The 27,670-nt window shown below is 37.3% G+C and overlaps 1 protein-coding gene across 6 annotated transcripts in view; it reads right to left on the reverse strand.

Annotated features, from left to right (window-relative positions):
• GCFC2 (GC-rich sequence DNA-binding factor 2) overlaps positions 1-25,384 on the reverse strand; it is a 53,792-nt gene extending 28,408 nt beyond the window's left edge. For 4 of the 6 annotated variants that reach the window (XR_004258289.1, XM_032243469.1, XM_032243466.1 and 1 more), the window contains exons 1-12: positions 25,039-25,384; positions 21,389-21,517; positions 19,238-19,276; positions 17,626-17,850; positions 16,334-16,431; positions 10,139-10,254; positions 7,868-8,054; positions 5,306-5,429; positions 3,979-4,060; positions 3,334-3,446; positions 2,379-2,578; positions 1,181-1,331 (exon numbers count right to left, since the gene is read on the reverse strand). Coding sequence is in view for 5 of the 6 variants with exons in the window: in XM_032243469.1 (XP_032099360.1) it covers positions 1,181-1,331; positions 2,379-2,578; positions 3,334-3,446; positions 3,979-4,060; positions 5,306-5,429; positions 7,868-8,054; positions 10,139-10,254; positions 16,334-16,431; positions 17,626-17,850; positions 19,238-19,276; positions 21,389-21,517; positions 25,039-25,327 (1,753 nt within the window). In the remaining variant the exon portion in view is untranslated. Of the gene's footprint in view, positions 1-1,180; positions 1,332-2,378; positions 2,579-3,333; positions 3,447-3,978; positions 4,061-5,305; positions 5,430-7,867; positions 8,055-10,138; positions 10,255-16,333; positions 16,432-17,625; positions 17,875-19,237; positions 19,277-21,388; positions 21,518-25,038 lie in introns of all 6 variants that reach the window. The other 2 variants (XM_032243468.1, XM_032243467.1) reach the window with 2 other exon arrangements.
• Positions 25,385-27,670: the final 2,286 nt, after the last annotated feature.

Genomic DNA, 27,670 nt, shown 5'->3' on the forward strand with positions numbered 1-27,670 from the left:
AAGGCTGAGGCAGGAGGATCACTTGACCCCAGGAATTCAAGTCTGCAGTAAGCAATGTTTATGCCACTGTACTCCAGACTGGGTGACAGAGGAAGACTGTCTCAAAAACGAACACACAAAAAATTAATAGAGTTGTGCAGTCTTTGCTGTCAAACTTCTTTCTCAGTGACATAGTGAAACGGATCCTTATCAAGTACACAGGTAAAACAAAAGACTTCACTTGTCTTTGCTTGCCTGAAGCACAAGCATTAATGTTAAGTGCTTATAGATGCTAGTGGCAGATGTAAGTGGAATGAAGCAACTTTTTTGTTGTTGTTGTTTTTGAGAAAGAGTTTTAGCCTTTGTCACCCAGGCTGGAGTACAACGGCGCGATCTCAGCTCACTGCAACCTCTGCCTCCCACGTTCAAGCTATTCTGCCTCAGCCTCCAGAGTAGGATTGCGGCGCCTGCTACCACGCCCAGCTAATTTTTTGTATTTTTAGTAAAGATGGGGTTTCACAATGTTGGCCAGGCTGGTGTCAAACACCTGACCTCACGTGAGCCACCTGTCTTGGCCTCCCAAATTGCGGGGATTACAGGTGCCGGATACCACATCCAGCCAAAGCAATGTTTTTTAAAGAAAAGGAAAAGAAACATGATGAGAGAAGTGAAAGGAAAAAGAAGACACATGTAGCATGGATGGAAGTGTGCTAAAAAATGACTGAAGCAGCCAGGAATGCCACAAACACTAAATTGACTTTAAATACTAAGTGACTAAATGTAAATAGAAAAAAGAAGGTAAGTGACCTGAATCCTGAGATACTGTGGCACTTGGAAGTCAAAGAGGTGACAAGCAGACAGCAAAGACCAGCGAGGTGGGCAGGAAACTAAAAGTGTAGTATCTTAGAAGCCAAGTAAAGACAGTGTTTCTAGGAAGAAAGAATGATCAACTGCTGGAATTGCTGATGATAAGTCAGAAGAGGATTAGAACCAGTATGAGTATTAGCAGTTTCGTGGCCAACAACCCGTACAAACAAAAAATTTTTAACCAGCTTAAATTTGACATCTGTTGATTTTTACTACACATAACATTTCCTTGTGTTTAAAAACTTCTGAAAAAAAATTTGTGAACATAACAGAAGGTAACAGTACATACTCTGTTAAAAAATAATTTAATTTTATCAAGGTTACAATGCAGTACCTGTAAGTCGGGGAACAATTGTTTTGTCGATGATAGTAGACAAGATTTTTTTATCTGAACTACTTTCCTTCGTTGAGTCTTCTACACTGTTATCCATAAATTCTTCTACAGATTTGAACCACGGCATCTCTTTTAAACCTGTGGAATTCAACTTACAAAGAAAATTATAGAAGTTATAAAGAAACCCTTCAAAATTAGTGTATTTTAAAATAGTTAATTTTTTCAATAATTACCAGAGCTTTTCTAAAGATCAGAAGAGATTAATTCACTATCGTAACACTAGACCACCAAGGCTAGGCAGGATGGCAGGACAGCATGACTGAGACAGGGTGTCTAAGCAACATAACAAGAAGCTGCATTTCATGCATTCAATCACACAACAAACACTCAACAACTACCTAGTGTGTGCCAGAGCCTTTACAGCCTACCACATGGCAAGTAGTCTGCTAGGAGCAAAATATACATTTGTTAGGCACTTGAAACAGTCATGGAATTTGTTTATTTAAAAAAATCCATCCACTTCAAGCAAAGTTTATTTCTGGCCCCTTCAATTCTAGTAAGCATAAATATGTAATCTGTATGTGATTTAAAGGTCCTGTTACACAGTAGGCAGTTGCTGAGTTCATATTTCTTTTATTTCTTACTGTAGACAGTCAAATTCAGTGAATTGAGTTTATATTTCTTAACTTAGGATCTAAATATCTGTGCAATTTCTAGCTCCTGAACTAATATTTCTCCCTTTATGCCTTTATGAAACACCTTTCCCTTTCTGTCTCATCCTGTTTATCCCATAAACCTTTCAAAGTCTTGTATTCAACCTCCTCAATGCAACCCTAAGCAACCCTTTCCAGTATGTCAACTCCAACTTAAGAATTCTTGAAACAAGGCTTTTATATCTACTTTCCCCAAACCCAACAGTACCTTATACTTTTTGGGAAGATTTTAAATTTAATATACAAGAAGCTAAAAAAAAATATGTTTGCTTTACTGATGTTTAGTGCTGCCTCAGTCTAAAAATCAAGTGAGAGCCAAGAATATAGGAATGTAGCTTAAAGCACACATTTTCTGATTATTGTTCCAAAGCTCTAAATTTCAGCTCCAACCCTAAGGGTAAGGTATTTAATAGTTAACATAACACTAAGGGAATTTAAGTAACTAATATATTCAGGATAATTTTTCACATGTTAAGTATAAATACCTTAAGAGGATTCCAATCAATCAACTGAACTCGTATTAGGGGATTTAAAAGCTTCGGTATGCATAAACTAATAAAAGCTTCATAATAGGAGTCAGGAAACTTTTCTCGCCATTGCTGAAATTTCAACAAAATATTCTGAATGTTACAAAAATCATCATGCACATCTTCAAAAACTTTCTTCTGATCCTGTAAAACGTCACCTGTAAGCAAAATAAGTCTCTTTACCCACTTTAAGTTGTGAACTTTAAGTCTGCTTCCTTAAAAACACGGCCATGAAGGACTGCAATCAACTGAGCTAAAATTTGCCCTTTAATAGTAACATAAATTTTTATTAAAAAATCATTTTAGCAACAAAGTAATAATATCAACACTAATAAAAGCTACCATATATACCCCTGTTATATGCCAACAGAAATATATTTATCTCATTTCACCATCATAGCTATCTTTCCTACCATACAGGTATAGCCTACGTCTTTGCAGACAAAACAATATCAAATTTAGGGAGAACAAGAAATTTGTCTAAGATTACACAGAATAAAATCTCCCTTATAATCCAAATTTATTTAACTCCAGAGTCCAGAATCTTTCAACTATATGCATCTTATCTTCATATCATGCTAAAAAGATGAGAAGATACTTTCATAATATTTTAAATTAAAAATAATATACAAAGTATGTGTGGTAAAGAAATGAAGATGTTCATTAGTCATAGGAGAAAGTCTAACAGAAAAAACTATGAAGATGCAAGAATACTCACAATGTCCCTCCTTCATTTTACTCCATTTTTTCAGAGGTAGGAAAAGAGTCTTACAGAGGAAAAATATGTTTTATTTTTCCTGAATTTGCCCTGCTGTTTCATATAGATTATTTACTTATTAAGGGCAATCACAGCAAAGTGTTTCTCATAGTCTCAAAACTCAAACCATGATATATTAGAAACTTGGTAACTGACCTTGGCTTTTTTGGAAGTCTATCATCTCTGCTGAAGACAATTCATCGTCACTAGATGTTCCTTCCTGATGGTTATAATTCCCAGAAAGCACCCTTGCTTGTTTTCTTTTTGTCCTATATTTTTCGACAAACCAAAAATAACAAAAAGTAAATAGCTCTTGCTGAAAATAAATGCTTCAAAACAAATTTTTTTACCTCTTGCTGAAAATAAGTAATTTTATCATTTATTTTAAATGGCTAGAAATATACTATCATATCAACGTACAATTTTCTTAATATTTTTGACATTTTTAGTTTCATTTGGTGGTTTTCCGTTTTTTTGTTTTTGTTTTCTTATAAGACATTCCCATCAGCTATCCATATTCTGAAGAGGGGGCAGCAATATAATTAGGACCAGTTTCTAGTAACGAGCAATCTCCAGCCTGATAAATGTCATTTTACCGATTCCTTTTAACTGATTCAAATATACCAGCATGTCTTTAAAGCAGTCAAGGATAGTTTTATTGAATTTTGCTTTTCTACTATTCTCACAAATTAATAATACACATCAGGTATGGTTAATGATACCATGTGGTTAATTATATTTAAGTAGTGAAAAGTACTTGCTCTATGATGCTTTCTTTAAATCTTCATTTTATATAGCTACCTTCGAGATTCAATCTCTTCTAAAATCCATTGAGTTTTTTCATCTACTGTGAAGTTTCCATTTGTGGATGTCTCATCTTTGTCTGTTAATAAATAAAAGTGACTTCATACTACAAATTCTCAAAAGAAAACAGTGAAATGCTTTGAAAATGAAGGTAATATGGATGTATAAACATATATGCATTTGTAAATATACAAATATACTAAAATTTTGCAATTTATGCTATGAAATTTCAATGTTAACTCTTTATTGCAATATTGACAGGCATGAGGTTCGTTAGCCTAAAAATGTACTTTGGCTGGTGAATGTTTGGCACTTGAAAACAGTGACAAAGTTCTTCCACAAAGTTTCGTTTCCTCAAATTCTTTTCCAGTAGTTTTTACTACTTTTTTCCATAGCCAAATGCAAGAAATATTGGCTTTACCAATACAGTAGTCCCCTCTAATCTGCAGGGCTACATTCTAAGAACTTCAGTGGATGCCAGAAACCACACATAGTGCCGAACCCTATTTGTTTTTCCCTCTATATACATACCTATGATAAAGTTTAACTTACAAATTAGGCACAGTACAAGATTAACAATAGCAATAAAGTAGAACAATGGAAACAATATACTGCAATGTAAGTTATAAGAATGTGGGGTAGCTCTCAAAATATCTTATTGTACTGTACTCATTCATTTTTGGCCACTGTTGACAGGAACTGTGGAAAGCAAAACTGCAGATTAGAGGGACTACTGTATTCTAGTCACATTATTTCTTATTTTAATATATGATACTATTATTTACAATCCACTAAGGTCGCGTGTTTCACTGAAAGTCACTTTGCCTTTGCATTTATTAGCTACTTGGTTATGGTCTTTCACTATCTCCTGATAGCATCTTAATCAAAGGAAGATATCTCTGAAAGTACATAATCAATGTGGGGAAAAAAAAGGAGATATTCATATTTTATATAATGAGATCCTAAAGATAAATCTATATTGAAACTCACCAGAACCAATCTTTGAAAGGGATTTTAAACTATTAAGTTAGATTTCTGATAGACTTTACAGAATTACATGAACTTATCTCAAAAATTCATTAAATGATTATGTAAATATTTTGCCTGAAATAGTAAATAATAGGAAGTAATGTTTATTTTTTAGTCTTAGACTTAATTTAAAACATTGTTAAGTCCTATTTCTAAATATGTTGAGTTTTTGGAAGTTGGTGGGTAAAGGGTTTGTGGGAAAATACACACAAAAAATGTTTATAAAAATATTTGTATTATTCACATAATTTAGCTTAATGAATAAAAAACTGTATTGAACATGAAAAACACTAACGTGATAACTGTTGTAAATACGTTGATTCATGTTTTAATTCATCTTGCCTGCGTTTCATAAAGGTCATAGCTTGTTTTAAAAGGAGTGCATGCATGGATGATTCTATTTCTTGGATGTTGATAATCTGAAATACATATACAAGTAACATTTTGCAGGTAATCAGTAATAAAATATATATACATATATATGTAAAGGTAATACTTAGAAGATACATAAGCATATTTATATGCTCAATTCTCATACAAAGAAACATTCCTAATACTATCACATCTCAATTATAAAACATTGTATGCAGCATACCTAGCTGTTAATACTTTTAATATTAAAAATCAGAAAACTGACTTAGTCTACCGGAACTGTTATAAATATCAGAGACAGTGAAACCAGTTGCAGGCCAGGTGTGGTGGCTCATGCCTATTATCCAGCACTTTGGGAGGTGGGCGGATCACTTGAGGCGAGGAGTTCAAGACCAGCCTGGCCAACATGGTGAAACCCTGTCTCTACTAACAATACAAAAATTAGCCAGATGCAATGCTGCCTGTCTTCAATCCCAGCTACTCAGGAGGCTGAGGCAGGAGAATCGCTTGAATCCTGGATGGGGAGGTTGCAGTGAGCTGAGATCGCGCCACTGCATTCCAGCCTGGGCAACAGAACAATACTCTTATCTAAAAAAAAAAAAAAAAAAAAAGAAACCGAATGGATGGAGTCAGGAACATGGATAAGAGTTTGAAATAGAAGATCTTTTTTTTCTGAGCTAGAAGAATAGGTGAAAATGAAGACTGTGGATGTTTTCACAGGCCTAGGGTGTGGAAAGTAGGTGGGGGCACTTGAAGCTGCTGAAATTTGAAAAATTGAGGAATGGAGGAAAAACTAACCAGAGACAGGTAAGAAAGCTATAATGTGATACAGAAATGAGACTAGTTGAAACTGAAACTCTCGTATTTTGGGGAGCAACAATTTTTCCCACTCTATTGATATTCCACAGCTGCTGCTATGAATACATTCATGCACAGGATGACAAAATTTTAACATATAATTTTCTTCAAGAGTTAATGAAGAAAGAAAATTACATTGTAATAAATACTTCAAAAAGCATGTACCAAGTGATAGTAGAAGATAGCTAACTTAAAACAACAATTGGTACAAAGCATCCCGTTGTTTAGCAACATTTCAATTATAAATAAAAAATAATGTGGGCGAGCCCAATGGCTCAGGCCTGTAATCCTAGCACTTTGAAAGGCTGAGGCAGGTGGATTTCGTGACCTCAGGAGTTCGAGACCAGCTGGGCAACATGGTGAAACCCGGTCTCTACTAAAAATACAAAAAATTAGCTGGGTGTATTGTTACATGCCTGTAGTCTCAGTTACTTGGGAGGCTGAGGCATGAGAATCACTTGAACCTGGGAGGCAGAGGTTGCGGTGAGCCAAGATCACACTACTACACTCCAGCCTGGGCAACAGAGCAAGACTCTGCCACCCCCCAAAAAATAAATAAAAATAATGTGGAAAGTAGAGTATAATTAATTGAAATGGTTAATCTGTTTTTAAAAACGGACAACTGAAGGCCCCAATGTAAGAACTTAGTATGCATAAAACAAAAACTAAAAACAAAAATTTCAAAACATCTGAATGCTAAAAGAAAAACCATCACAAACAAATTCAAAAGACAAATCTGGAAAGTTTACATCAAGTAAGATAAAGCATTAAAAAATTTTAAGCTACAAAGAATTGTTCATACTCTAAGAAAATTAGAAAAGAAAAAGGAAAAATCTCCACTAAGAACCAAAAAGGTAACAGGACAAAGACGACAAACATAATTCACAAGAAGAAAACCATAGAGTTTGCTTGAGATAAAAATATGATATGTGAAAACAAAATTTATTTCTTCCTAATCTAGTAAACTAATAAAACTGGAACAACCTTTCTGAAGGACAATTTTGCAATGTTTCATAAGTCTTGAAAATATTTAGACTTATTAATTCATTTTCTTTGACTTCATTTTTAAGGGATTTTCCTTAAACAGATGTAACAAAAATTTACATATAAAATTTCATACAATGTTACTTATAATAATAAAATAACTACAAAAAACTTGAATATCCAACATTAACAGAATGCTTAGTATCATCTTATGTTAAAAATGTGTAGGAAAAATACTAGAGAAAGGAATCCAATTGTGTGATTTAGGCTTCAGACTTTTTTTTTTTTTTTTTGAGACAGAGTTTCACTTTTCTTGCTCAGGCTGGAGTACAGTGGTGTAATCTTGGTTCACCACAACCTCTACCTCTTGGATTCAAGCAATTCTCCTGCCTCAGCCTCCCGAGTAGCTGGGATTAGAGGCACATGCCACCATGCCTGGCTAATTTTGTATTTTTAGTAGAGACAGGGTTTCTCCATGTTGGTCAGGATGGTCTTAAACTCCCAATCTCCCATGATCCACCCACCTCAGCCTCCCAAGTGCTGGGATTACAGGCATGAGCCACCGTGCCTGGCTAGACTTTTCTTAATTGTGTGGTAAAGGGTTTTCTCCAACAAAGGAAATAATATAAATATTGATATGTACCTTTTCATTAAGGCAGTCAATTAAATTTTCCACGTAAATTTTCATGCTTTTATAGAATTTACAATTTAGAGCTTGATTTGATGAACTTTCTAGGTTCTGGATAGTACTCTTTGAGCTTTTGACATCCTGTACATATTTTTCATATTCCCTCAGGTGTGAGCGGTGAGTTTCCTGTAGTAATGTTAATCTAAATTAAAAAAAATAAATAAAATTTTTCAAAATTTTTTAAAAGTAGCGATCTAATGCAAATATTTTCAAAGACCACCAAGGAAACTGACAATCATATAAATCTGGATTTTTAGACTTGACAAGCAAAGAGCACCACAATAAAAGAGGAAACCCCTTTAGCACTTGCTTAGGCCAAATATTCTCTCTTCAACTTTTCTTGCATTTATCTTTCATAATCTTTCTTCGCTTTATATAAAGGACAGTGAGAGTTAAGAAATTAATCAAGATAATAATATATAGTAGGCATTATTAATAAAATACTTTAATTAAGTAAAATATTGACTATAGCAGTGAACTTTTAAGTAAATACTACATGGAAAAAGCTGGGTACAGAGAAGGGTATACGATGTGTTTCCTTTTTTGTATAAAAACAGAGGAATACATAAGCATATATGTGCTTGTAAAGCTATACATACAGACCACTTCTGGAAGAAAACATAAGTAACTGGCAGTGGCTAGGCATGATGGCTCATGCCTATAATCCCAGCACTTTTGGAGGCTGAGGTGGGTGGATCACCGAGGTCAGGAGTTTGAGCAGCCTGGCCAACGTGGTGAAACCCCGTCACTATTAAAAATAAAAAAAAATTAGCCAGGCATGGTGGCAGGCGCCTGTAGTCTCAGCTACTCAGGAGGCTGAGGCAGGAGAATTACTTGAACCTGGGAGGTGGAGGTTGAAGTGAGCTGAGATCATGCCACTGCACTCCAGCCTGGGCCACAGAGCAAGACTCTGTCTAAAAAATGAAAAAAAAAAAAAAAAAAAAAAAAAGAAAAGAAAGAAACTAATAGGAATGGTTTCCTCTAGAAAGGTTAATTTCCTTTGTTCTGTATATCCTTTCTACTGGTTATTTTATTTTTTAATCATGAGTGTATGGTCTTTTTAAAATGAAAAACTTAGTTAATAAAAAATATAATAAAGTATCCAGATAAAATAAAATGCTACTATAAATCAATTATCTGCTAGCTCTTTTCTATCTCTCATGCAAGGTTATCTTTGTATTCTGGGGCTTGGCAAATTATTAGCCCATCCTTTGTTTTTGTAAATAAAGTTCTATTGGAAAATAGCCATGCTTATATGTTTACATATTGTCTATAGCTGTTTTCATGCTATAACACAGAGTTGAGCAGTTAAAACAGTAATCATCTGGCCCTTAAAGCCTAAAATATTTACTATGCAGCCTTTTACAAAAAAAGACGCTTGCTGACTCCTGTTCTAGATCAAAATGTGCAACAGAGAAATACTTAATTACGATATAACAACTACTTGGACAAACATGACAGTTTTTTAAAAAATTAAAGGCTATTCGGTAATAAAAATGCTTAAAACCATATTAAATAAAAAAGTAGAATTTTGTATTTACTGATTTTTAACCATGTAAAGTATGTTATAAAGACTAAAAAAGACAGGGTAGTACCCCCTTAATCATGGGGACACGTTCCAAGACCCCCAGTGAATGCAAATAATACTGAAGCCTATATATGCTGTTTTTTTCCCCTACACATACATAACTATGATGAAGCTTAATTTATATATTACATACAGTACTTTTGTACTCTGGGGCCATTATTAAGTAAAATAAAGGTTACCAGAACGCAAGCACTGTGATACTGCAATAGTCCATCTGGTAACGAGGAAGGTTACTATGTGACTAACAGGCAGTTGGCTTACAGAACAAAAAGATGCTGGACAAAAGGATGATTCTCATCCTGGGCAAGATGAAGCAGGGTAGCTGAGATGTCATAACACTACTTAGAAGAGCATGCAATTTAAAACACATGAATGGTTTCTGGAATTTTCCATTTAATATTTTTGGACCATGGTTTGACCACTGATAACTGAAACTATAGAAGGCAAACATACAGATATGGGGGGGACTACTGTATACAAAAATGTAATCAATTGTGTTAGTGTAACACAGGAGATCCTTTTTTTTTCCCTACAAGTCTGTTTAATATTAAAACTTAATAATCTAAAAGAATATAATGCTATATCTTCACTATTAGATATCTAGGACAAATGTAAATTTCAAAATGAGTATTACTCACCTAGTATTTAATTGCTTCTTTATAATTTCTAAATTTACTGGTGGAAATGAAATGGAAGTATCAAATTTCTTCACTTTTGAAGATCCGCAGCTATGGGAAAGATCTACGTCTCTTTCCTAAAAACAAACAAACAGAAAAACCCATAGATTTTTAAAAAACCATTCAATTTACCTTATAAACATTAATACATGAAAAGGGATGATCCACAGTCCCTTCAAGCTAAAGAATTCCATGCATTTGTAATTTTTCATGGTCCCAATAAAATGTTTTTAAATTCACAGTTTTACATTTTAGAAGTTAAAATTCACAAATTCTAAAAATCACATTTTTTAAAAAGCTTAGTTTTGAGGCTAATTTTGGTTATCGTCTAATGTATTCTCAGAAAGTCACCCAGTTTTTGAAGAAACAACAATCCTTTGTGAATATTAATTTGTGGGGTAGACAGACCTGTCTGGCTGACCTAACACCTATTTCCATGATAGAAGTATCTATTTAACTTCAACTCCATTCCAGTCAATGAAAACTAAATGGAAGTCCATGGGAGGGTTTGTAGGTAAAGTTTTTACTTTTCTTTAAGATATTCTTACTTGGGTTTTCTGTTCCTTGTAAAGAATTGCACTCCTAACTTATAACATGGTATATTCTATATTAATGTTCTCTGTCTAATCACAGCTCATCACCACCATGCTTGGAATGTTCAAAAGATCCTGAAGAACCTTTGTTTTAGACAAAGACACACGAAAAAAATCAAGCAGATATTTAGCCAATTTCACTGGCTTAGCTACTCTTTTTATATTTTCCATGAAGCATCATCTTTTCTCATTTCAGTTCTCACCAAGCCTCCCATCCAGCACTACTCATATCTACAAATCTCCAAACATTCTTGATATTTTACAGTCAATGACCCATTCAAATATCACCACTTCTGTAAAGGCTTTCTCAAACTTGCTCATTTACCTTCCCTCCTATAAAACTGACCACCCACTTGCTCCTCTGTGCCACCTTAGGACCCTGCAGAGAGTTCTCTCACAGAACCAGTAGGATTTCACTATAATTATTTTGTTTAGCTGTCTCCCTTCCTGCAAAGGTTGTATATCTTTGTAAGTGGCTGTAGCAGGCTAATGGTGACCCCACAAAAAACATGTGCATGTTCGATATACGGCAAAAGATGTAATTAAGACTTTGAGACTTGGTGTGTAGCCTGGATTATCCTGATAGGGCCTGAATACAATTACATGTACCATTCTAAGAGATAGGGAATTTTAGGACACAACAGAAGACACAGATGTGAAGATGGAACAGAGAGTGATGTGGCCGCAAGAAAAGGTATGCAAACAGTCACCAGAAACTAGAAGAGTCAAGTAGTGGATTCTCTTCTAGAGTTTCTGGAAGCAGGGTTGCTCTACTAACATTCTGATTTTGGACGTCTGGCCTCCAGATTTCAGAGAGAATAAACTTCTCTTATTTTAAGCCACTAAGTCTGTGGTGGTTTGTTAAAGGAGTCACAGGAAAGTAATACAGTGGCAAATACGTAATGGATTTTCAATAAAGGAATCAGTAAATGTACTCATATAAGTAATAAAAATGCAAATCAAGTGTGAGATTCCCTTTTCACCAATTATATACTTATAGTTGAAGAGGGCAAGTTTATGGTAAAATATTCCCATGATATTGGAGACATTACAGATTGAGCTGTTTTCTTTAGAAGGCAATAGAGAAAAATATACTAAGTGCCATAAAAATGTTCATCTCTTTAGTAATACAATTCTTGGCACTTTTTAGAAAGGAATAGTTCAAAAACACACATCTGAACAAAAGAAAGGAGAGGAGGAAAAACAACTAAATCTTCACTGATTATTATGTTAATAGAAAAAAAATCAGATTGCAAATAACCTAAAAATATCCAAAATAAAGAATGGTTAATAAGATTATGATTCAGTGACTCCAGTGAATATTATGAAGCTATTAAAATTGGTTATTGGCCGGGCGCGGTGGCTCACGCCTGTAATCCCAGCACTTTGGGAGGCCGAGGCGGGTGGATCACGAGGTCAAGAGCTCGAGACCATCCTGGTCAACATGGTGAAACCCCGTCTCTACTAAAAATACAAAACATTAGCTGGGCATGGTGGCGCGTGCCTGTAATCCCAGCTACTCAGGAGGCTGAAGCAGGAGAATTGCCTGAACCCAGGAGGCGGAGGTTGCGGTGAGCCGAGATCGCGCCATTGCACTCCAGCCTGGGTAACAAGAGCGAAACTCCGTCTCAAAAAAAAAAAAAAAAAAAAAAAAAATTGGTTATTATAACTATGTAAAGAAAAGAGAAGGTACTTTATTATATGTCAAGCAAGGAAATCAGAATTCAAAACTGAATGCATAATGTGGTTCCTAAACTGTGTGCAAAGGCATCCTAGCAAATTCAAAGGGGTATAGTGACACATTTTAAATATTTTAGGGAAACAATGTAATACTCAACATCTGCTGGACTAATAGCTCTTAGTTCACAGTTACCTGAAAATGTGTTCCATATGGCCAGACATGGTGGCTCATGCCTGTCATCCTAGCACTTTGGGAGGCTGATGTTGGCAGATTGCCTGAAATCAGGAGTTTTGAGACCAGCTGACGCAACATGGTGAAACCCATCTTTACTAAAGACAAAAAAATCAGTTGGGCATGGTGGCGTGTGCCTGTAGTCCCAGCTACTCAGGAGGCTGAGGCACAAGAATTGCTTGAACACAGGAAGCAGAGGTTGCAGTGAGCCGAGATCATGCCACTGCACTCCAGCCTGGGCAACAAAGCGAAACTATCTCAAAAACAAAAACAAAAAGAATGTGTTTCATTCCTTTTGATGAAGTCATATTTGTGGAGCTTGATTTTGGGAGGATGCTATGAAATAAAATAAGTATTATGTGAATGTCAATATGGAAATGAGAGTGGCAGTGTCCAACCTGATTCCAAGGTTTGAAAAGTCATGCAATATCTAACAGGAGCACACATCTCATTAGTAAGAAATTTTGGTTATTTAAAAATAAAGTAAGCCAGGTGCGGTGGCTCATGCTGGTAATCCCAGCACTTTGAGAGGCCAAGGCAGGTGGATCACTTGAGGCCAGGAGTTCAAGACGAGTCTGGCCAAAATAGTGAAACCCTGTCTCTATTAAAAATACAAAAATTAGCCAGGTGTGGTAGTGCATGCCTGTAATCCCAGCTACTAGGGAGGCTGAGGCAGAAGTACTGCTTGAACCAAGGCGGGTGGAGGTTGCAGTGAGCTGAGATCACACCACTGCCCTCCAGTCTGGGCAACAGAGCGAGACTCTGTCTCAAAATAATAATAAAAATTTTTTGCCTTCAATTTATTTGTATTATTTTTCCAAATGGTTAGTTCTTAGGACATAAACTATGTAAAATTCTTTGGACTTAACTACTTAATGAATACAATTGTTTGGTACTTCTTTTGACTTACAAGCACCATGATAAAATTACCAAGACACTACGGGCTCCATGAATGAGAAAGTTTGGGAAACTCTAATGTACACTGATTGCAAACTCTAATGTACACTTACAGAGCTTATATTCCAGCAGCAGACTCAGAGCCCAAATCTACAACTTTTAACCCCCAATATAGTACATTTTTGTTTCTTAGGTTTGTTTCAAAGCTCACTATTTGTTTAAACTTTATATTCATTCATTTATTCATTCGTTTTTAGTGACAGGGTCTCACTGTTGCCCAGGCTGGAGTGGAGTGGTGTGATCATAGCTCACTCCATCCGTGAACTCCTGGGCTCAAGTGATCCTCCCATCTCAGCCTCCCAAGTAGCTGAGACCATAGGCATGCCCCACCATGCCTGCCTAGTTTTATTTATTTTTTGTAGAGCTCAGGTCTCACTGTGTTGTTCAGGCTGGTCTCAAACTACTGGGCTGAAGTGATCCTCCCGCCTTGGGCTTCCAAAGTGCTGGAGTAACAGGTGTGAGCCACTATGCTTGGCCAAATCTGTGCTTTAGTGTCGATGTTTTTTTCTTAAATGAGACAGAGTCTCACTCTGTCACCAAGGCCAAAGCGCAGTGGCACAATCTCGGCTCACTGCAGCCTTGACCTCCTGGGCTCAAGCGATCCTCCAACCTCAGCCACCGCAAGTAGCTTGGACTACAGGTGTGTGCCACCATGCCTGGCTAGTTTTTCTATTTTTTGTAGAGGCAGGGTTTCGTCATGTTGCCGAGGCTGGTCTTGAACTCCTGGACTCAAATGATCCAAGCCTCAGCCTCTTGGGCTTTGGTTTCTAATAACATTTTTAGGGCTTCATAGTATCCCATCCTACTGTATTGTACCAAGACCCCCATTGTTGGATATTTGTTTACATCTTTTTAAAAATTAAATAAAACACAAAAATATATTTGTGTATGCAGAAATGTAACACAGTTATGTATCATAATATAGGTATAATGTATTTGAGCACAATATTTACCACAGGGTTCACTACAATAAAAAATTCTCTGAGAAATCACATAAATGTCAAATGAGATTTAATATATACATGATAATACATCTATTCACTAGATTGCTATGAAATCATTAAAATGTAGTAGAAGTAGATATACTATTGTGGTGAGATGTCTCTGTTGTACTGTGAAGTAAAAAAAAAACAGTTTCCAAAAGAAAACTGGATATATATATATATTATACAGAACAGGTATTTAAAAGTAAACTTTGAGGCCTAAACTTTTAAGTACCTGTATAACATAAACTGTCAATGACTAAAAAAATTAAAGCTTAAAAAGTACCCTCAAGTGGAAGCTATTTATAATCTAGTGGAAAAATAACATAATATGCATAGTGCAGTGAGCTTAATGGAGGCCTCCCAGAAGATACATCCATGAATTAATCCTTGGAAAGTGTAAATATGACCTTATTTGGAAAAAGAGTACTTGTGGTTGTAATTAAGTGAAGGACCTTGGATTATCTGAGTGGGCCCTAAATCTAATGACAAGTATTCTTATGAGGAAAACACACAGTAGAGACATGGAGAAAGCCCACGTGAAGACAGAAGCAGAGATAGGAGTTACGTAGCACAAGGCACGAAACACATGGAGTGACTAGAAGTTGAAAAAAGCAAGGAAAAATTACCCCCAACACCCCAGGGCCTTTGGAGGAAGCAAGGTGCTGCCCACACCTTGACTTCAGATTTTGGCCTCCACGCTGTGAGAGAATAAATGTCTGTTCTTTTTGTGTGGGTCAAGATGGCCAGGTGGAGACCTATGTTAATTCTAGCTAAATAATTATAAGCTTGCTTGGCTCAGAGTACACAGAAGTTTATGTACCAAACTAAGCTACATTATTGGTGCAGTTAATTAGAAATTAAGTGGCAACAGAAGGCCTAAGGTAAAGACCATCGGAGAGCACAGTAACAACAGGTAACACTTCGCGGTGGCTGCAGAGCAGGCAAGATACTGCTGTGGTCTCACACATGCCTTCTCAACATAGAGACTGCACAAGGGCCTTGTAAAGAGGGCTTATGCAAAGATCTCTGAGAAGGCAGGCGACTCCTGCTCACAAGATCTGGGAGGGTCTTTGCAGAAGGGAGCTGGCAAGGAGGAGGAAAGCCTTGCAGGGCAGAGATCACAGAATACCTCATGCTCTGACTAGGTTCTCAAAATACGGAGTGATTTTAATTGCTCTATGTCCTCAATTCTCGGGAGATAAAAGCCCCTTGTTGCATTGGGAGTGGTCAGACAGGGTGGCTCCTCATCTGCTATACTTCTGATGCAGCTGCACTGTGATAACAATCGGTGATAAACTCAGAGTACCTTTAGCATGTCTTAGAAGGATCTCAAGTGCTCTCTCCACTTGGCTACCTTACCTACTCCTTCACCCTCCCTTTCCATGCCCATAAGATCAATGAGATTGTGCACATAATAAAAGTGTTTGGAGCCCAGAGCTCAGGGCCAACATGTTTTCCACGCTTGCATTCGTCCCCTGGACCCATGCTGTAACTTCTCTTGTGTCTCTGTCTTTATTTCCTTTTCTCAATCCCTCGTCACTGCCGTCATTAAGAGCACCCACGTACGGGGTTGGGCTGGTTCCCAACATCTGGCGCCCAATGAACAGGGTATGGCACCCTATGAACAACAGTTTTGTGTCACCAAGTTTGTGGTAATTTGTTATAGCAGCCACAGGAATCTAATATACATGGTATAAACAATGATTACCTCTACGATTTTAACTGCTTTCCTCATTTGTTGTTGTACCCAAATATCTTGCTTTTCATCCTCCTGACTTTCTTCACTTGTTTCTTCATATCTGTTTTCTAGGGGGAAAAAAGTTCACATGTAAACGTTTAATATTTTTCCAATTTAATTGCCGCAGGCAACATTTTTTGAGCTTACTATATACAAGTTAGTATCACTTTACGTGTGTTACTTATTCTTCACAATAATTCTGGGAAGAAGGCACTATTATCGCCCTCATTTCACAAATTAGGAAACTCAGATATTGGGAGGTTAAATAACTGTCTTAAGACTATGTTGAAGCTGGAAGTTGGATCCTGGTATCTGACTCCAGAACCTGCCCTCTTATCACTAAACTGTTCCACTCAAAACACTACAACCCTAGAAATGTAAAAAACTGAGAAAGAGCCAGGCACAGTGGCTCAGGCATGTAATCCCAGCAGTTTGGGAGGCCGAGGAAGGTGGATCACCTGAAGTAGGGAGTTCGAGACCAGCCTGACCAAAATGGAGAAACTCAGTCTCTACTAAAAATACAAAGTTAGCCAGGCGGGGTGGCGCATGCCTGTAATCCCAGCTACTCGGCCGGCTGAGGCAGAAGAATTACTTGAACCTAGGAGGCGGAGGTTGTGGTGAGCCGAGATATTGTCATTGCACTCCAGCCTGGGCAACAAGAGTGAAACTTTGTCACAAAAAACAAACAAACAAACAAAAAACTGAGAAAGAATGAAATGTTTGGCTTTTCTTACCAAACATCTCTCAATTACTACCTGAGAATCAAAACACTTAAAAATAAGTTGATAAGGAACTAAGTCTCTTTCTGAAAAAATATTATTTAAGGTTACAAAAACCTTGGTAAAATGCATATATTATAAATGAGAAATGTGAAGGAATTTTTTATTATAGCAGAGATTTTAATACATGACATCTAAAATCTCTGTAGATGCTTCCATGTTAAAAAAAATTTATAAATGTGACAATGATCATTTTCAATGTTTTGAAAATAAGACACTGCACATTTTTTTTAACCTGTCAAAAAAGATCAAGTGAGGGTCAGGCATTAATAACCATTATTACACATATTCCTTGATAATAACATTTTGATACAGACACATCCTTTAGAGGTCATAATATCACGGACTAAATTGATATTAAAAACCAATATCAACACAATCAATGTGTGTGAGACAGCACATTACATTTTTTATGGAGATTCTCTCATAATATTATATTCTAATGAAAAATAACCTAAGCTTCATATATTGATAAATACATACGTGATTCCTCAACCATCCTTTGTCTAAGTGTTTGAGGTTTCAGGGTAAATGGTATTCTCTTTTCATGGTCATCAGGCTCACTCTCAGGGTCGTCTTCACTCTCTTTCTTCATACCAGAGATGGTGGAGGCATGTTCTACATCCAAAGAAATATAGTCATCTTGCACCCTGGCCAATTCACGTTTTCTGCGAGCTGCCTGAATAAAGGCTGCATCTGGGATCTCAACTGAAGGAAACAAAGAGGAGGACACTAAAAACAAAAGACCAATATAAGTAAATATTCCTCACATTTAAGAAAAAGAAAAAAAGCATCATTTTCCTAAAGTATTTCTGAGAGCTGCGGAAGTTAAAAGAATCAATGACAAGACCAGTCAGACTTACCAAGTAAGTGAGATACTATACTACGATGTCTTCCTTCCCTGTGGGTACCCACACTTGTAAGAAATCAGAAACAGACTACAAACAGCAACAGAGTAAAGCCAAGTCAACCTCTGCAGTTCTGTAGTGAGCACCATATGAATACATGAGACGTTACAAAGTGTAAAGAAAATAATCAGGCTCATTTACCAAGTCAAAAATTTTAAATGACATAAATAAACTCTTAAGAGTCTTATCTTATTTTTTTCTTTGTTTTGTACAGTATAAACATCATTAGCATAAACTCTTACAATTTAAAACAAGATTCTTCATGCATGATCTAAGACGAAATTTATCTTCATTCTCGAAAAAACGGTTTCTTAAGAAAAATACTACATTAAAGAAATGGCAAGAGAAATTTTCACCATTTTAAGCACTTAAACTACTAAAGAGATGTCAAGCTACTGAGGCTCAAGTGAGTTTTCTAAATGTTCCCACAAATTGACCCAAATTGTTTAAAAAATAAACAGAAAAATGCCATGTACTTGGAGATGCACAAAAGCTCCAATGTCTAAAACAAACAAAAAAAGAGATTTTAGAAATCACAGATCAATATGCTTGACATCAGCCCTAGGGAAAATTAAAAGTGCTTGAGTGAATCATGAAGCAATAAAGAAATCACTAGAAATCAATAAATATTTATCAAGAACAAGTAATATAAAATCAGGTGATTTACTTTTTTATAGACTAGTATTTATTTATAGACTACTGTCAGGGACATGATGAAGGTCGGGTATCTCTTCCTCCTTCCAAAGCATTTAAGATTCAAAATCATCACAGCAGGTTATGGTAAAAATTCTCAACCCTGGCTACACATCTGAGTCATCTGAGAAGCTTGACAAACTACTGATACCCAGGCCTCCATACCAGAGATTCAGATGTTGATCTGAGGCAGAGCTAATCAGAAGTATGTTTTTATAGCTCCCTAAAGGATTTTAATGTGTAGGCAGGGTTAAGATAAGACATTTAGGTTCAAATACTCAGGTGTATGAATAAGGACACAGAAATACTTATTTTGGAAGTGATCCACCTGCAAATGACTTGGTGGGGTTTAATTAGTAAGTCACAAGTAATGGGACTCACTAGTAAGATATTTGTGCTATGTAAAGGTAACCTCTCAAACAAAAATAAAGAAGTAAAAGTTCAAAGAAGAGAAGAGTATTATTCCATCTGTCCTGTTTCTGCATATCCAATACCTAGTTCAACGGTTCTCACACAGCAGATGGTGGGCAGACATGGGATGAATCAATAAGGTCAGCATATCATTCAATAATAAATATATCATATTTTTACAGATTTACAACTCATGAATAATTCTTCATATACATCATCCTATCTGATATACAATCATCTAGGGCTGAGAGGTAAATTATCATCTCCTATTAGTAAAAAGCAATCTCTGCTAGAGGGACTATTTCAAGGCAGGTATTCCATCACTGAATTATTCTAATAGTTCTATCACCTGAGCACAGAATAAAGGCTCTCCTTCCATATGCCAGCACCTAAAATTAACACATTCCTCCATCTTTTCTTCTCTAGCCAATAAGTCCTTTGAACTTTCCAGTGTTCCTCACAGGACAAGTTTTCAATTTTTAATCAGTGTTTCTCAATGGAGCATGGGGGAGGGGCAATTCACCATGCCAAACTGTTCTGCACTCCTGTAGGACATTTATCATCCCTTGCTTCCAGGGCACTATGTGCGAGCAACAACTCAGCCACTATAATTATTAAAATGGTCCCATACATTTTCAAATGATGCCCTCTCTTCTTAGGTGGGCAGTGCTGCCAAAACACTTTACAATCACTTCTTTATGCTATTTAATACACCAACACCATCTTTTTTGGATTGTTTGTTTGAGATGGAGTCTTGCTCTGTCACCCAGGCTGGAGTGAAGTGGTGTGATCTCGGCTCACTGCAACCTCTGCCTCTCAGGTTCAAGCCCCCTGAATTACAGGTGCGTGCCATCATGCCCAGCTAATTTTTGTATTTTTAGCAGAAACGGGTTTTCACCATGTTGGCCAGGATGGTCTTGAACTCCTGACCTCAGGTGATCCCCCTGCCTCGGCCTCCCAAAGTGCTGAGATTACAGGTGTGAGCCACCACACCTGGTTTAATCCACCATCTTGTATAGTAGCATTGTTTGCTACAGTAGTCACTAGGCCGATGTGACTATTAAAGTATAAGTAAAAATTCAATTTCTCAATTGCACAATTTCTCAGTCCCACATTTCAAGAGCTCAACAGCCACTCGTGACTACTGGCTACCATATGGACAGTGAAGATAGAAAATTTTTCTAAACCACAGAAAATTCTACTGAATAGCACTGTATCCAGAATCTAGACAAGGCTTCGACTGTTTATTAGATTTCAATTCTTAATAGTGGCTTAATCACTTAATATTTCTGTACCTTGTGGACATGGAGCAGAAAAAATAATTATAAGGTTACAGAGCTACTGGTTGTTGTTATTTAATAGGCTAATAAAGAAGCACTTACTACTGTATTACAAGCCTTATAAAATATATTTTAATAATTTTATTTCAATATAATTTGTTTCCCTTACAAAGCTACGTATTTTACTTTATTTTCTCATAAGGGATCTTAGGGTTCACTACACAGAAAAAGGACAAAACAAGTTATAAACCTCTCTAAGAGACCAGATAAATATTTTTGACTCTGCAGGCCATAAGGTCTTTGTTGCAACTTCTTAACTCTACTACTACAGTGCAAAAACACAAACAATAAGTAATTGAAAGACTGGGACTGTGTTTTAATAAAACTTTGTTTACAAAAACAGGTGGTGGGCCAGATTTGCCAACCCCTGAACTACATTGATCTTTCTAAGACACAAAAACGTTCATGTCATCCGCATAAAATTTTCAGTGGTTGCCTAAGCCCTGCATAAGTATGACTCCAACTTGTCTCTCCTGTTTTCTTTTCCTTAAACTCCCAACCAAATACTTTCAGCCAAACAGAGCTAGTTTTAGTTTCCTGCACATATTATATACCTTCTCTATAGAGTTTCAGATATGCTACATCCTATACCTGAAACATCCTCCATGACAAATTCTTACCATCTTTCAGGTATCAGTGTCAATCGCCCAGTACAGCACACTGGTTAAGAAGAATACAGGCTCTAGAAAAGACTGGGTTTAAATCCTAGCTCTGATACTTACAAGCATGTCAAAGTGTAATAAAAATGGGCAGTCAAGTTGGGCACTCTGACAACCATCATTAATAACCTACTTGCCCCATGTCACTAGAGTTTGTTTTGTTATCAATGATAACTATATCAAAAACACTGTATTAAAAATAAAATTCTTAACCAAAATCATACAAATTACTAACCTGCTGATGAAAGTTCTTTTTCTCCAAGAGAGCTAGAGCTGTCAGAAGACAAACCCTGATCACCCTTACTTTCCGAGGAGTGATGTATTTCATCCTCTTCATCTGTTGACACATCAACTGTTGTGGATTCTAACAGGACATTTTAAAAACATAATAAGGGTCAAAATAATGGAATCAGTAATTGAAAATCTGAACAACACATGGCATATGTATAATATGGTGTTTTAAACCTACTCCACATATTAAAGTAGACATATTGATCTACCTCCAACTTCCCATCTTCCTTAAACAACTGAATGATCTACTAAGTGTACAAAGATCCTATCTGTATTATCTAGGCATCTAATAATATATTTCCAAAAAGATGTAATGAGAAGAGGGAAGCAGGCATTAGAGAAAAAAAAGAGACAAAAATTAAATATTTAGAAAAGTAATAATAGTGAATAAGTAGAAAAGAAAAACAATATTTAATGTATACTAGGTGCTAGGCACATTGAAATCTGTTTTACATGACTTATTTAATACTCGTAATTCTATAAAGTAAACACTATTTCCGATGAACTAAGGATGGAGAGAATAAAGAATACCAACACAATGAGTAGAGAGGCAGGGCTTTCAACCTAATCCCATCCAACTCCAGAGTCTAGGCTCTCTTTAGAGTATGCCATAGTTCAATGGCTGGTAGAAAGAAATATTGTAAGGAGCACTTTGGTCAAAATTAAACCATGGGTTTATCTTTTCAGTGCATGACTTGGGAAGGTCACATAGTCTGTTAAATTCAATTAATCTGTTAAAGATAACACCGAGATAAAAACCACAGGGGTGTTGTGAAAATTGAGTGAACAAAATAAAGGAATTCTTAACATTATTGCCAAGAAAGGATTTGTTAACCCACAATAAATTTGCACGTTTATGAGTAATCTTAAAACATAAGATTACATAGTACTCATTAATTTTAATTTCTACCTTAGTTAGAAGACCTACATACAGTTCAAAAAAGGCTAGAGTAAAATCAAAACTTAAAATATAGCTGCAGCTCACATCTTTCTTAGATAACTGCCATTTATGACAACCCATACCTGTTTCCAAAGTGGATTAACACCAAAGCAGTGGTTCTCAAAGCATGGTTTATCAATCCCTGGAGGTCCTTGAGACTCTTTCAGAGAGTCTGGGAAATCAAAACTACTTTAATAACAATACTAACATGTTATTTGTTGTTTTTGCCATGTTGACATTTATCTAAAGAAGCAAAGGCAGCGGTGGGTAAAACAGCTATCCCCTTAGCATGAATCAATTTGTAGTAGCAGTTATGGTATTTTTCACCACTGCACACTGGCAGATAAAAGCCAGTTGCTCTTCATAAAGTAATTAAAAAATTCTTATTTTATTAAATTTTGACCCTTGAGTACACACGTGTTTAATATTCTTTGTGACAAAATGGAAATATGCATAAGGCACTTTGGCTGCATCTTGATATGTAACGGCTGCCTTACGGAAAAGCATTTGTGTGACTGTGTTGCAAGCTGAACTAGACATTGTTTTTAAGGAGAAGCATCATTTTCTTGAAAGAATGACTAACAAACTAGTTATTCAGACAATGGCTATCTTACATTTCCTCAGACATGAGCTAAGTTGTGCCTATCACTTCCAGAATAAGAGATTTCAAGTGAAAATTGAGATTTTGAAAAACCTATTTTCTACTGTGAACCTAACAGCTTTCCAATTTAAAGACTGATTAATCAGTGGTAATACTAAGTGATTTTTTTTTTTTTGGTGTTGTACAATAAACTGCTCCAACATTTGCAAGATGTGCAAACTCAGGTAATGAACTTTCCAAATAATGCAAGACGTTACCAATCGTGCATGAGTAAAAGATCCAAAGTACAAAACAGAACAGAGTTTTATGTAAGCATACCCCAAATTTAATCCTATGATTTAAGATTACATGGGGCAGCTAACTTTTAAGAATGGTTAGTTTATTACTCTTTGAGCTTTGTCATATTAAAGCACAACATCCTCAATGATCTAAAAAGGCTATTAAGTATTGGTCTTAACCATGTATCTGTCAGAGGCTGTATTTTCTTCAAATTCTTCAACCAAAACAACATAGCACAACAGATTAAAAGCAGAAACAGCTATGAGGATTCAGTTGTCTTCTATTCATATTTTGCCAGACATTAATGACATCTGCAAATTGAAAACAATGCTACTACCCTTTTTGGGAAATATTTTTTCACAAAAATCTTATTTGTTCTTACATGTAATAGATTTTTTAAATAAATTAATACATTTTATTTTTGTTTTTAGTATGGTAAATATTGATAGATATAACCTACTGAAACAAAAGCTCTTTGGAATCCTTAATCATTTCTAAGAGTCTAAAGGAGGTCCAATTGAGAACCACTATTCTAGAAGGCAAGAGAAAACAACTCCTGACTTCAATTTTCATCTACAAAGTTTAACCAGAGAAGAGACAAAAATTATGGAAACTTTAGACAAATAGAAGGTCACAAGGAAAACCAAGAAATCACGAAGATCATAAACCTGGAGGACATCATGTTATGTGAAATAAAAAAGGCACAGAGAGACAAACATCTCACGATCTCAAATGTGTAATCTACAAAGGTGGAAATCGGAAATCACAGAAGCAGAGAGTCCCTAGGGGTTGAAGGTGGTTGGGGAGATACTGGTCAAACGGCACAACATTTTAATCAGACAAGAGGAATTCTATCCTACAACACAGTGACTAAAGTTAATAACAATGCACTGCATACTTGAAAATTACTAACAGTAGATTATTAAGTGTTCTCACCACAAAGTATCTGAGGTAATGCAAATGTTAATCAGCTTCATTTAGCCACTGTAGACACATTTTGAACATCATACTGTACACCGTAAGTATACACAATTTTTACTTCTCAATAAATTAAAAATCACTTTAATGAGAATAAAAAATAGTAGGAAGATTTCAGATCTCAAGACTAACCAAAAACTGTATTCCTCATTAAGCTACAATTCAAACTCAGAGCAGCACATTTTATGTAAACAACTTTAGGCTGCCTTAAACCTGTATTTAAGAACTCAAACGTACTTCAAAATGACAACACTATATTTAACACCATTACTGGCAAAATCTACAGTGTCATGAATCTCTGTCATGCTCCTTCGTGTTGCATATATTATTTTTATTAGTTTTTGCAAATAATTGGTGAAAAAAGAAAAGCAAAGGGGAATGTTCCAAAACCTAGATTCTGGCTAAATGTTTTCAAGAAAGATAAGTTGGGCAAGTGCCTAAAACGTACATGTAACTTCTGCCTACTTAATAGTATTAGAAATTATTGAATTCCGTTGTGACAAGTTAGGTTCTTCACAAACTTTGATAACACAGTTAACCAGTGGAGTCAACTGATGGTGAAAACGAAGAACTTCCAAACTGTATAGGACTGTTTTTTCTCCCCTAAGGAGTCCAAAAGCCAGACACAGGCAGCGGGCAAGTGCTCGCAGGCTAGCTGTTTACTCGCTCACTACATTCAGGACATGACTGCATGGCCGGTGGTCGGCAGCAAGTTATAGAACCCCTAGAGAAGGATCCAGAGACCCCGCGGCCCCTTCCCGCCCCGTGCCGTCACCTCCCCGCTTCCCCGCGTCACCTTGGACGCCGGAGCCTTCGTCCGCGCGGGGAGCCGCTTCCGTGGCGCGTCGGGAGCTCGCCCAGACTCGTCCCCGGCCCCGAGGCCCCCGGCCCCGAGGCCCCCGAACCCGGTGGGGCCGTCCGGCCACCTGCGCGCGGCCTTCTCCAGAGGGCGGCCCTTCTTCCGCGGGGCCCGGGGCCGCAAGTTCCCTCGACGTCCCAGGCTCAGCAGGCGACTCCTCAGCGCCATCGCTGTCGCTGGAATCGGCCGCGCGCCGCCGAAAATTCCTTGTCGGTCTGTGAGCCATGGCAGAGGGCGCAGCGCCCTAGTACCCAGCGAACCCTAAGGCGGAGGTTCAGCGTCCGCGCTCAGCGCGCGCCCCCGCCTCGCCTGGACGCCGCGTGCGCGCGCCCGTTCCGCTAGCCTTCTACTTCCCGCGTCTCTGTTTGCGCCTGCGTGCTTTGGCTTCCTGGATCTAGCAGGTTGTGTTGTGTTCTGAGGCCTGAGTGTGGCGTCTGGAGCGGCAAAGCGGTCCCTTTGCCAGGTGAGGTTGCGTGGACTGACACCTAGAGATTTCCAAGGCCTCTCCAGGCTGAGTCTCACGGAGAGCAGACCTTACGTGCTCTCCCTGTGCACACCCTATTCAGGAATCAGGCGTTATGCTTTCCGTCCTGGACTGGAGCCAGATCCGTTGTCTTTTTTGTGCTTTCCAGAGAGAGAGCCCCTTCAACCAAGATTTAAAACAAATGAAACCCCAGTAGTGTGAGACTCGGGGTAGGAGGAGATGCCTCTGAGAGCAAAAGAGTATAGTCTGTACGAAAACAATGCATACAGACTAGCAAAAATCAGTGACTTCCCCCAGGCCGCAGGGCTTCAAGAGAACCTGATTAAATACTTTCACCCTTGAAGAAAGTATCTAAAAGCAAAAAAAAGGCTATTGTCTGAGGCGAATTTGTACGATACTCATTAAGCTGTGTCTAGAGAAAGGAAGCCTCTACCATGAATTTTGAGTGGTTGACCCCCTTGGTAAAATCTGTTATTTGGATGCCTCTGACTGTCTACACTGGAGCAATTCATCCAGTTCATTTATCCCTCTTGGTGCAGTTGGTTGCATGCTCAGCTACGTTTCTGCCTCTGCTTTAGAGTACAAGGTGTTCCAAGGTCTTCACAGAAGGGGATATTTTAAGGGATTAAGTTTCCAGACCCTCAGCTTTGTTAAAAGAAAAACCTTAAACAAATTAAATTTAATGGAGTTTAGTTGAGCAAAGGTTGGTTCACAAATCACAGCCCCCCAAACCAGAATAGGCTCAGAGCAGCGCCACCGCAGCCAGCCACCTAGTGGAAGATTTATGGATGGAAAAAGGAAAGTAATGTACAGAAAACAGAAACTAAATATGGCCTGAGAAGGACTCTGTACTTCTATATCTGAATCCTTGTGGAGGAATGTTTACCTAACTAAACAGTGTGAACCCCCAAAATTCGAGACAGGTCTCAATTAATTTAGAAAGTTTATTTTGCCAGGGTTAATGACATGTGCCAGTGACACAGCCTCAGGAAGTCTTGATGACATGTGGCCAAGGTAGGGCACAGCTTGACTTCATACATTTTAGGGAGACATGAGACATCAATCAATATATTTAAGATGTACATTGGTTCCTTCCAGAAAGGTGGGGACAACCCAAAGCAGGGAGGGTGTTTTCAGCTCACAGGAAGGTGTGAGACAAATAGTTGCATTATTTTGAGTTTCTGATAAGACATTCCAAAGAAGACAATCAGAATATGCATCTATCTCAGTGAGCAGAGGAATTACTTTGAATAGAATGAGAGGCAGGTTTTGCCCTGAGCAGTTCCCAGCTTTACTTTCCCCTTTAACTTAGTAATTTGGGGGCACCAAGATCTTCCTTTCACAACAGGTAGACAAGATTGAAAACCTAACTTAGAAGTAAGCACGTGTACCTAGCTCAGTCTTGGCCAATCCCAGCAGCCGTACTTCAATCACTCGTACACTGTTGAGTGTTCAAACAGTTCAAATGAGGCAAACGCCAACCTGTAACCATTCCAGCTGTTTCTGCACCTCACTTCTGATTTCTGTACATCACTTCCCTTTTTTTTTTGGTCTATATATTTGTTCTGACCACTAAGCATCCCTGGAGTCTCTCTGAATCTGCTATGATTCTGGAGGCTGCCTGATTCACGAATCTTTGATTGCTCAATTAAACTCTTTTAAATTTAATTCAGCTGAAATTTTTCTTTTAACAGAAGTGAAGTACAGAAACAGCCAGATGAGTTACAGCTTACTGTTTGCTTTATTTGAACATGGTTTGAACAGTTGGCCAGCTCTGATTTGCTAAAAGTAAATGTTTGATGTTTGGCACAACCATGGTGTATTGATAAGAGGGAGTTGAGAGGAGTGTCTTCTAAGATTTAGGCTTGTGCTAGATTTTAAGGAGAGCTAAGAGAAGCAGGGCCAGATTTGTATTGTATAGTGTCAAAGAATAAGTAGGTTGCAGTTTCTTTACACACCTAGTTAGGTTCTAGTTCACTAGGTAGGGAGAAACCTTTAGGCTGAACTTAGAATATGTAAGGAGGTAGCTTTAGGTTAAACTTGATTTAACAGCTTGCATATATATTCTTTGCTATAATTGGTTTG

Source organism: Sapajus apella, unplaced genomic scaffold (assembly GCF_009761245.1).
Source record: "Sapajus apella isolate SASKATOON/1434 unplaced genomic scaffold, GSC_monkey_1.0 scaffold52, whole genome shotgun sequence".
NCBI lineage: Eukaryota > Metazoa > Chordata > Mammalia > Primates > Cebidae > Sapajus > Sapajus apella.